The sequence below is a fragment of the Camelus bactrianus genome, chromosome 16 (assembly GCF_048773025.1).
Source record: "Camelus bactrianus isolate YW-2024 breed Bactrian camel chromosome 16, ASM4877302v1, whole genome shotgun sequence".
Lineage (NCBI taxonomy): Eukaryota > Metazoa > Chordata > Mammalia > Artiodactyla > Camelidae > Camelus > Camelus bactrianus.
In genome coordinates, this window is record NC_133554.1 from 45,697,506 (window position 1) to 45,709,531 (window position 12,026).

At 36.3% G+C, this 12,026-nt stretch overlaps 1 protein-coding gene across 5 annotated transcripts in view; it reads right to left on the minus strand.

The window, feature by feature from the left end:
• CDC27 (cell division cycle 27) overlaps positions 1-12,026 on the minus strand; it is a 48,676-nt gene extending 36,650 nt beyond the window's left edge. For 3 of the 5 annotated variants that reach the window (XR_012499611.1, XM_045517422.2, XM_045517421.2), the window contains exons 1-3: positions 11,732-12,026; positions 2,474-2,549; positions 1,559-1,706 (exon numbers count right to left, since the gene is read on the minus strand). Coding sequence is in view for 4 of the 5 variants with exons in the window: in XM_045517422.2 (XP_045373378.1) it covers positions 1,559-1,706; positions 2,474-2,549; positions 11,732-11,758 (251 nt within the window). In the remaining variant the exon portion in view is untranslated. The remainder of the gene's footprint in view (positions 1-1,558; positions 1,707-2,473; positions 2,550-11,731) is intronic. The other 2 variants (XM_010956014.3, XM_010956013.3) reach the window with 1 other exon arrangement.

The window sequence follows — 12,026 nt, forward strand, 5'->3', positions numbered from 1 at the left end:
GGAAATTTATGATTTTAAAATTCCAGTATTACCTTTAAAACGGAACCAGTAAAATTTAGTCAGCATGTACAAATCTAGTCTGAGCAACATACACATTACTCATGTCAAAAGAAATGGAAAACCATTATACTGGGGGGAAAAAATGCATGGTTTTTCATTAATAGACGTGGAGGTCCTTCTTAGTTCTATAATTCCTTGAAATAGGATTTGCAAGTAAATTAAACAAGACTAACATTTTAATTAAAACTTGCATACTTAACGGCCTTAGTTATTTTTAGGTTTACAATTGAAATTTGAATAGCACTTCATCTTTTTTTGTCAATCATGTTTTCTTGATACAGAAAATAACAAATGTTCCCCAAAGGAAAAAAAAAATGTCTGATTTCACTATATATTTTTAACATGTGAGAGTCTATAATGGTTTGTGTTTTAAAAAGTTTTTTTCCAAATCACCATGTAGAAAACATTACATCCCTAGTACTTACTTATCTTATAACTGGAAGTTTTTATGTTTTGACCACTTTCATCCAATTCTGCCTCCTCCCACCCTCTGCCTCTGGTAATAACAAATCTAATCTTTCTATGAGTTTATATAGTATATCCTAAACATAAAAGGTGCTATCCAAAGTTCTTTTACTATCAATAGGACTTTTAAAAAATTATAAATATTTATAAATGGGATAAAAATGTCCAATGTAAGAACTGGCTTTAAGAAATTAAATAAGTAGATAATTTAACATTAGAATCTTTGGAGTAGAAATAATTCAATAACAAATGTCTCAGAAATTTTATAGATACTTTAGCTAGCTTTAATTCAAAAGTCCACCATTAGACACTGGACAAATAAAATAGTTATTTATCAGACTATGAAGACTTTATGAAGCTTATTTGTATCCTCTCACTGTAAACTTACAAACTAAAATATAGACACAGACTTTTACAATTATCTGTTTAGTCACTTAACCATTATTTCATCTCTTCCATCTCTCACAGCACACAAAAGTTTGACAGAAGATAAATACCTCAATCTCTAGCTGCCTCCAGATTCAGAATAGGGACAGCTGACTTGGTTTAATTGTAATGTGCAAAAGAAGTACTCTCCTGAATCTGCCCCTCTTGTTTCAAAGGAGCAATGGTTCCCAAAAATGATCTTGACAGGCAAATAATTACACAACTATCTAGACACAAGCGAGCATTAATCTCAGGTGAACTGGTAAGTAGGTTTTTAGGCTTATTCCAATTTGTCTAACAATGAAAATAAAGGAAAAGAAGTAACACTTGGGATCATTTTAGAAAATGACAGGAATTAGTTATAAATTAGGTTTTTCCAGAGTTAAATTCTATTACTGTAACAATGAAATCTCTCTATAACAAAAATAGTAATGCCCATAGGCAACAGTGTAAACATTTCAAAAGTTACTGAAATAGACAAATCTCTACTACCAAAAGAGGGGAGAAAGGGCATCAATCAGAGTTTATTAATCCATCAAAAGAATTTTATCCGGAATTCTACAGTGTAAATAGAACAAAATTAGACAGAAAAGATTTAGAAACTTACTTGCTGAGATCAACACAACACTTTGCAAGCAGGTATTTACATTGTGGTGTAGTACAACTGTGTCCTTTCAAGAGTCTATATGCTTTATATGCCTTTCCTGAGCGGTAATAACAGGTTGCCAGTAGAAACAAGGCTTCTTCTGAGTGTACTAAGAACACACACGGAAAAAAAAATTGGCTATTATTTAGTATGCTGAGTGATAATTTGTTTATCTGGCAATAAACAAGTTTAGCAACAAAAAAAAGAATCAGGTATGTTATTTAATATAAAAATTTATTAACTCAAATTTGAATTAAAGAGAAATACTTCACTGATAGAAAAGTTAGTTCCCCAGGTCCTGATTACCTTCTTCCTACAAGGAACCAAGGAAATAATGAAGACAATCATGGTAAATCCATGATTTCTGTAAATCCTTAAAGGTTTCTGTAAATCCTTAAGCAAAGCAAACACATGAACACATCTACCTCTAAATAGACTACCAGTAAAACACCTCGTTTTAATTTTTTCAGGAAGGCCTGTATCACTATGAACTTCCCTCAGACATCAAGTAACTTGCCCAAGGTATACTAGTGCATATTTAAGTGACACAGTTAAGGTTTGTAATGAGGCTGTAGACTCAAAATCCATGCTCTAAGCAGCAGAATAGATGCTAATAAAAAAAAACCTGGGAAAAAATACCTAAAGATTGGAACGTGATTACATAGACCATAGTGTAAAACCTGAAGTAACTCTATACAGTTATTGAAAGTAGCATATAAGGGAGCTACAGAGATACTGGGTAAAATTTTTATGAACAAGTGTCAATCATAACCATAAAACAAAAGTGATACCCATGATCTTGTTACAGTCAAGAAGCGGCATAATTCCATATATTTTATTATTTAATGGAGCTATAGAAATGAATAGATTACAAACCTTCTGCATACAGTCGTTCTGCGAGGAAAACTGCATCTCTGTAAGCATAGTGGTTTAGTGCTTGCCATATAGCAGCCTGCAAGTGGAAGAAAAAGAACATAAATATACATATAGAGTTTCAAGGTAACTCTTAGCACAGAGCCTTGCATATAATACTTAAATCAACATGCCTAATTTAACAAATAAAACCTCAATGCCCACAGTGCAAACTCCATAATGTGTAGATATGGCTCTTCACAGTATACACCCTAACATATCTGAATTTATTCCCTCAACTCTGCATGGACTTTTAGACTTCTGTGTCTTTGTACTTCCTTTTCCTTCACTGGGGAACATGGGCTCCTTCACCTACCTCCCCTGATAATTTACTCATCCCTCAAGACCCAGCTTAAATAATATCTATGTCATAAAGCTTTCTGAACTAGAGGGCTCTAGTACTCATTCATTCAATATTTACTGAGTGCCTGCTATGTGCCTACAAGTTGTAATGTAATCCATCCTGTCCCAGAATTATCTTCCTCAAACATAAACATTATCACTGCTGAACAGAAGACAACAGTGAGAGGCCTGGGTTCAAATCTATGTTCCATGACTTCCCAGTCTGTGTCTTGGGCAAATAACTTAAGGTCTCTTAAGTCTTAGTCTCTTCATTTAAAACATAAGACTCCAGTAAAGTACAAAATGGTTCCTAGCACACACCTAACAATTAGTAAGTTTTAGTTGCTGCTATCATCATTATCATCATTATGTCTTCTTCCCTGATCAAAACTCTCTAATGATTCCTCTTGGATAGCCCCAGAAAGCTTACAAAATAAATCTACAGAATAAAGCACAAAATCCTTAGTAAACCATTTAAATCCTATCAGGCTTTAACCACCCCTTTTCAGCTCTGTTTTCACATTTCACTGGTTGCTTAGTCTAGAACCAGAAAAAGCCTCCTCTGGTTCCTAAACATCCACTATATTTTCATACTTCAGAGTCTTTCCCTCTATTTGGGCTGCCCTTTGTCTTTAACTTCTATCTCCTGAAATTTTAGCCATCCTTTTTTCAAAATTCACTTTACACGTTCCTCTTCCTTTCCTGAAACCTTCACTGATCTATCCCATGGAATATAAATTAATCCATCCTATGAGGTTCTACACAATTTTGATTATACTTTTTTATTTCAGGCTGTTTATTAGATTTGGTTATATTATTTGGTTAACTAGATTGCAACTTCTTGCAGACAAAAGCCAGATTCTATTTTGCTCTATAATTCCCTGGTTATCCCACTTAACAAGTTTTTCCCTGGTTATCCTAGATAACAGCCTTGAAACATAGTGAATGCTCAATAAACCGTTGAATGAGAATTTGTTTTGGAACTCTGAATCTATTTTCCATTTATTAACCTATAAACTTTTAGTAACCCAATCTGGAGATAAAATATAAGATATTCCTACTATAATTAACTTCACTAACATGATTAAAACATTAATGTTGACAATACAACATTAATACAACACTAAGTTTCTTCCTTGATACAATAAGCAAAACATTAAAAAGTAAAGGAACTAAGAATCTGGTAAGGTGATAAGAGTCAATCTGACCAAGGGGTTGGAATACATCAGGTTTTTTGGGCAATAAAATCTCTTACTGGTGTGATCTATAAATACCTAGAAGACATCCAGATTTTTCTGATTAATAACAACCTAGGTCATTTTGTATACTTCCCTCCACAGTACTTAGATCATTTGCCTTATCACAGTATCCACTCTGCCTACCACCTTTAAAACACATCATTCATCCACTCAGTAAACATTTATTGTGCATCTACTTCGTTTGCTATATGATTCTGATTTCAGTAAAAAAACCAAATAATATAAAAAACTTAACCAACTTGAGAAAATCAAGTTCTTCAGGTGGCCTGTACAAAGCTTTAACATTTTGAATTTTCACGTCTCTGGTGACAATTAGAAATTATGAATAAATCAGGTCTTATTCTATAGGCACCCATTTGGTCACTGTCATTGTATTCACTGTGCTTTTCTTTTCTTATCAAACAGCTGGGGAGCTGAACCTTAGAACAAAATATGTGGTACTGGCAAGAAGTGAATATAATAACAGCAGGTTTTAAATATACTACAGAATCTAACTGCGGTCTAACCTACATTTCTTGTATACTACAACATAGTAGAGAGATAGATAAAAGGTAATGTAATATACTATGAGTGTTTTCCTCAGAGAATTTCAACATTTGGACAGCATAACTCAAAAAAAGTCATTCAGAAAATAATAGCTAAAGGGTATTCAAATCTAATTTGACTCAATTACTTCTTGAATGCTTAATATGATCTCCATACCCTAATCCATGGCAGATAAAGAGGGTCTTCTGACAGTTACTAATCAAGATGACCAAGTCAATTAGTTCTAGTCATCTGTAAAATAAGGATAAAAACACCTCTGAGATAAGCCTGGCACAGTGCATGGCTAAATTCTAAACTCCCAAAAGAACTGATCTGGCTTTCTGGTGTTCTACCAGACCATGTATGACCTGGGGTTCTGGAACTATGCCTAATATAGGCATCTTTCCAAATGATACTCATTTAAACTAAGCAACTACAGTAAAAATAAAAGGAAGAAATTGAATAAACATTTACTTTCAAATGCAGATCATTTTTTCCCCAGATTACTTTAATAGTGTCTTCTTTGGCCTCCCTATGATCAATTCTCTCCTTATGAGCTTTTCACAAATCATATCTGATCATATTACCCCTTTGCCTAAAATCCGTCAATGCCTCCTCATTGTCCTTACCAATAAAAATGAAAGTCACCAAACAAGGCAGTGTGGCATAGACGGTGCCTACCTCTTCAGTTCATCCTGTATCATGTTCTCTCATGCTTTCTGGGCTAGCACAACGACCTTCTTTCAGCTCTTCAAACCTGCCATGTTATCCTCCTGACACAAGTCCTTTAAACATACAGTTCATTTTGCCTGGCACACTCCTTTCCTTCAAACTATGCAAATTCCAGTTATTCTTTGAACTTCTTTCCCAGGGAAGGCTTTTCTAGGACACCCAGATGAGGTTAGGCATCCTACACACTAGAATAACACCAAGTACCTTTCCTTTGTAATACTTCTCATGTAATTTTACATTTATTTAGGAGAGTATGTGAGTAACGTCTTCCTCACTATAATTAATATAAATTCCAGAAAGGTAGGGACTACATCTGTTTTTGCTATTATACTCCCAGTATGTATTTATTACATACTTTCTAATGTGCTTAACTAATACATGTTGAATGAGTGAACAAATGACTTTTGACTTCTGGCAGTCCTCCCACTGTTAGCATTTTATATATTAGTCTTCTTAGCCTTAAGTTTTTCTGTAGTCTTACACATCCAATGGTTTTTAAAGATCTCTGGAAATCGCTATTGAAAGAAACTCTGTAGTACAAAGAAGAATTATTTTGTAACGCAAATAATTATCACCTAATTACTCTTTTATAAAACACAGAGATTTCCTACGAACCTACTGAAAGAGCATGGTGAGAAGAAAGAATACACCTAGGATTTGATGTTGGAGACCTATGTCCAAATCTGTATGTCAGCATTTTCAGCGGTGTGACTTTGGGGGAATTACTGAACTCTTCTCAGCTTCAATTTCCTCATCTGAAAAATGGAACTCTTATTTCTTGGACTTGTGTGGATTAAATGAAGTGATACATATATGGTGCTCCTAATATACCGACTGGCACACATTAGGCAATTAAAACCTTTTCCTTTTCCAGCTCTTAATATAAATAATTTAATAAATATAATTCAGTTTCTATTATATAATACCTTCCATCGTATCTGCCACGATTGTTTATTTTGTAACATATAAGCCACAAAAGACACAATGATTCACCAGCTACCTTAGTACTACTGATCACCGGGAAAATTTGGCACATACATACTATCGCCATAAAGTCCTAGAATTTTGAGTTTCTTTGGCTTTTTGAAATGAAAGAGAAAAAAAAGTATCATATTCAAGCATTCTGTTTCTGATTTTAAACTAAATTTTGCTCAGAAAAACATCATCCTTTATCACCACTTCTTAAAGAAGGTCAGAAAAGGATAGTGAAGGCAGCCAGCAAAAACTCCCATATATTCCAGAAGAAAACTTGCCACTTAGAGAACCCCATAACAGCTTCCACCACCAATCTGCTCAAGTACATCTAAGTTCCTGAGTGATGGTATCTCTTTTGGGGAACGGAGTGGGGAATGGACTACTCTCTAAGGCATTACAAATTGGTAGTTGATGACGGGCAGGGCTAAGATTAGCTCCCTGGTTTTTCATCTACTGCCCAACTACTGATGAAAACCTGCCCCCGAAAGAGTATCACTTGGTGCATCACTTCAGGAGTTCTACAAATTAAAGCCAGATGGATGAAATACTGCTAAAGGTTATGAAGTCAAACAGAGCAACACTACCACCCAACCAAAAAAAAGTTTAAAAGAGAAATCTCATTGATTAAATTAATGGGTTGGTGCTAGGCTGCATTAATTTAAAATATAATTAAGTCAACACCATAGAAATTAAATGGCAAAGTTCATTCCTTGCTTATTCTTCTTAAACATGAAATATTGTTTTAAACATAAACAAACCTCTGTACGTTGCACAATTAATTCAGATTTAAATGTAACCACATAGATTGTTTTGTGTCATTTCTGTTTTTGTCAAAAAAGAAAAGAGCTGCCTTCTTTTAGACTATAAAAGAAATGTATAGTAAAAGCTTTGGACAGTATAAGAAAGTACGAGGGAAAAAAAATCACTGTGGAATTTTCCTATTACATATTACAATATAATTTCTAAAACTCTAATTTAGTTCAGGTCTACATCAGTGGTTGCCAATCTCAGCAATTTTGCCCCTCAAAGGACATTTAGTAATATATGGGGGGCATTTTTGGTTGTCACAAATGGAGGGGGTATTTAGTAGGAAGAGGCCAGGGAATGCTGCAAAACCACTCTACAATACACAGGACAACGCCCCCCACAACAAAGAATTTCACTTGTTCAAAACATCAATAGTGACCAGATTGAGAAACCTGGTGTATATTACCATATAATTGGATTATTCCACTAACCTGTATGCCTCCATAACTCTTGTTTTGTCCTTTTTTCCCAGTGGTGCCAGATTAATTTTTCCAAAGCAGTGCTTTCATTACATAATTTTCCTGTTCAAAAACCTATAATGGCTATTTATTACCAACATATTAAATCTAAACTCCTCAGCTGGAAAGTTAAGTCACCTGCAACCTGATTCTACCTGGCTAGCAAAACCTTATCTCCTGCTCTCAACTCCCATTCTAGCCAAGGCTAGAATTTTACAGTTTTCTTGTTCCTAAACACCATTCTCAACTTTGAACTTTTGCTCATGCCATTCCATGTCAAGAGTATTATCTCTTCTCTACCAATTCAAATCCTTTGTACCTTCTAAAGCTTTAAGTTCTACTCCTTCAAGAAACATTTCCCATTTTTCCAGTCAACAAGGATCTCTTTCCTGAATTTATTATCTGTGCAATCAAATACATGCTGACTTGTAACACTATCCAGTTCATCCTGTTAAGCATACTTATCTACTCAACAAGACTAGACCCCTCAAAAGATTAGAGGTTATGTATCCACATTTCTACTGGTTGGTTTCACATATTTGTAAACAACTCAATTTGTTTACAACAGAATTCTTAATTGTCCTCCTACAAATTTATCTCCCCTCAAAGAATTCTCCATTTATTAAATGGCACCACCCAAAATGAAATCCAGACAGTCGTTCCTGATCTTCCCACATCCAAAAGTTTCCATGTCTCATTGGTTCCACCTCCAAAACAGCTCTTGAATTTATCTACTCTTTCCTACTACACTGTTAACATTTTTTTCTAGGTTACCTTCACCTTAACACTGCTTTTACTTTTGATGCCTCCCTTCTCCGTGACCTTTCACATACAGTAGCCAAAGAGATCTTAAAATCTACATCAGATCATGTCAACTCTCTGCTAAAAATTCTTCAATGATTCCCCATTACACTTAGAATGAAAACTGAACTCCTTGTGATGGCCTTCCATTACTATGCAACTCCAGCCACAGACCTTTCAGTTCTTCCAATGCCAAGTTTTGCTATATCTTAGGGACTTCGCACATTCTGTTTTCTCTGCTTTTAACGCTCTTCAAATTACTGTTTCCTTCTCAACCTTCAGAACTTGACTTCAGTGTTATTTGCTCAAAAAGAACTTTCCTGACATCCTTTTTAGAGAGGGCTTTAGAATGTCTTTTATACGTACTTGGCACATAGCAGGTGCAGAAGTCTTTGCAATTTGATTTTTTCATTGAGGCTGCTTCTGAACTTAATGCTATTTTTCAGTACCTTCTTTGATAGTCCAATTGCAAACCTGACACCTACTTACATCAGGACCCTCCTATTAGGTCTCTCTCTTAACACCCTATTTATTATCCCCTTCTTATCACAGTTTATAATTATTAATTTGTGATTATTTGTCTCATGCTTTCTCTCTATATAGATCATAAGCACAAGTGCTATATCAGGACTAGTCTGTAAAGGAATTATTATATATTTGTAATGACTTTCTCTCAGTTTAGGCACTATGTAGCACTGTCTTCAAGATACTATATTGTACCTAAATATAAGGTAAGCTATTTTCCAAAAGAAAATTTCATAAACAAATGTGTTTCAGCTAACTTGAATATATAAACTTTTTGAATAAAGATCAAATAGTCAAATACCTATTGACTTATAAATTTAGTTACATACATTTTTTAAGTCATAAAATATACTTAGGAATTTCATTTTTTTCTACTCTCATTGAATAGAACAACTTTATTAAAGTCTTTTTTTTTTTGTCATCTAACACAATTTTCCTGAATACACCACTTTCAATTCTAAGTTATTTGGAATTGGCACCCTTGAATCCACGTTAGATGCTTTCCCTGTACATCTTATCCCAAGTCAAAAGTATTCCTTCACTAATGATCTCTAAAATGATATTATATATGTAAAGCACCCACTTACAATACTGCTTATTAAGGTGATATTTACAAGGCTTGTTTACAACTTCATCCAACACTTCTAACTGTGAAGTCCTACCCCCAGGCATAATTGACAAATCTATATAAAATGTCTTTTTTAAATATCAATTTCATCAAGTGAATTTTATAAACATCCAAATTAGCACTGATTGAAATCATTTAGGCTACTGTGTCTTCCCTAGTTATATTAAAAATAAAATAATTGACAGAATGCCTGCCTCATAATGAGAGATTTTTGTAAAGACTCAAATATAAAGTCACACTTTTCTATGACAGATCATTTGTGGGAGCCACTTAGACTGAGGCTTACAAGGTATATCAAACTGGCTATTCCATGTTAAAACTTTAAAAAAGAAAAAGCAAAAAACAGCTTCTCATCTTTCCTTTTAACTTCTTCCTAAGCCTATTAATACCTCGAACCGTGAGACAGCCCTAGAAAGGAAACACCTTTCCAACTTACTCGCCAAAGTTGCTTGTTCCTCCTACTGTTCCAGATCCCTTCTTGAAGGGTTTCTTCTTATACTATAAATTACAACCAAACTTCTCATCCTAAAACTTCTTACCACTCTCCCCAAATCTAATAAACAAAGGCAGTGTGGGGAAAAAAAAGACAAAGTTGACTTTTAAGCCTTAAAAATACCTAAATTCATTACTGCTAAGAGTACTTTAAGGAAAACGAGGAAACCAAGGAATAGGCTATATATTTCTTTTCTTCTTCATGCTTTTATATAAGTTAAAATTGTTACTAAATAGTAGTTATAGGCTAGCAACAAAACTAGTTTATCATTTTAGAGGTCTTTTGGGGCCAGAGAAGGCAAATGTATCATTATTAAGACAAAATTACAAAAATACAAAACAAATTAAACAACTTGAGTGATCTGCTTATCCATTTAAGAAGGTACAGATAGCAACTTCCAATTTCATGTTAGGTCTCAAAAAAAAAAAAAAATTGAAAGGGACTTTACCAGTAAGAGGAATTTGGATGGAAAAAATAGCTTTGAAAGCACCAGTATAATGTACAAACAGGTAAATTTCCTAAGAGAGCTATATGTAAAGAGCTGGAGAAGAGGCCAACTAGGAAAAACTAGTATTTCATCCTCTGAAGAAGAATCAAGGAAATATGGAAGGAGTGATGTATTAAAATATTTGATTTTAACTATTTGGTATCACAGGCCTATTAAGGGCATATGAAATAATTTCTAAAATCGGTTTGCTTTGTAACTTCAAAATAAATAAGTCCATGACTCAATGACAGCAGGTGATGGAGGTCAACTCTTCTAATCAAGTTAAAGATCATAAGGTGGGTTCAAAGTCTCCCAGACCTGGTCCATCCCCAATGGACAAAAGATTCAGTTTCTTCAGATGGCAGGGGGAAAATGACTTGGCACTGCATCACACAGTTAAAATCCAATAGAGTTTCTTCCATGCCAACAGAGCTCTGTGCGTCAAAGCATATCTTGGTGAGGTATGGATGGAAAAAACATTATTTGTCTTTCATTTCCTGAACGCCTTATAAACATGCACAATAAAACACTCTTGATCCCCATCACAGGTCATGGAAAAAACCCAGTTTGCCGTTTCTACCCCCTCCCCTTGTATAGGTGCTTGCACCTCAGCCCTAGGCCTCTGGAGTTGTCTTCGCAGATCATTGTCCAGGGGGAAATTTATTGAACGAGAAAAGCAACGTGGGCTAGAAAGTCTGTTATCAAAACATAAATTAGTATTATAAAAGACCGACCCTACCCTCCTCCACCCTCTCACATAAAACAAAAACAAAACCAACACTCTCCCCGCAAACTTATCCCACCACTAGGAAGATCGCACAAGCTCTGATCAGATGTGCTTTCCAATCATCCTTCAGGCAAGAGAACACCTGGAGCGAGTTTTCGGCCCCTCATCCCTCATCCCGGCCGGGGCCAGGCCCCCGGACTGACAGGAGGGGCTTGCCGGACGCTGGCTCGGAGGGAAGGGGGTTATTATCGCCCAGCCCCGCTCACACGAGTGGCAGAAGTAACGTAGGACCAGACGTAACAGGGCTTCGGTTGCGGGCAAGGCCTTGGAACTGACGAGAAGACAGGCAGGAGCCGGCGTGACGGGAGGCGGGAGAAGCAGCCGGGCCTAGGCCGCACCAGGCCGCGGAGTGGCCACAGGCTGCTTTAGCGAGCCAAGCCCCAGGGAAGGGAGTTAGCATTACCTGGACGGGTTCCTGCAGCACCGTCATCCTTGAGGCTCAGGCCCACTTTCTGCAGTGCCTCAGGCCCCCCCCGTAGCGGCTCCGGCCCGGCCAGCCCCGGCTCATTTAAACTCACCAGCGACCGTTACCGGGGGATGGGGGAGGCCGAGGGGTTGCCGAGAACCTCCGAGCGGGACACGGAAAAGCCCGAAGTGGAGAGATCCGCGCGGGAGCCAGACGGAAAGGCCCGAAGGAGGCCGGCAATGCCCGAGGTGAATCGGCGGAGGAGGAGACCATTGCCGGAAGTTGTCGAGGA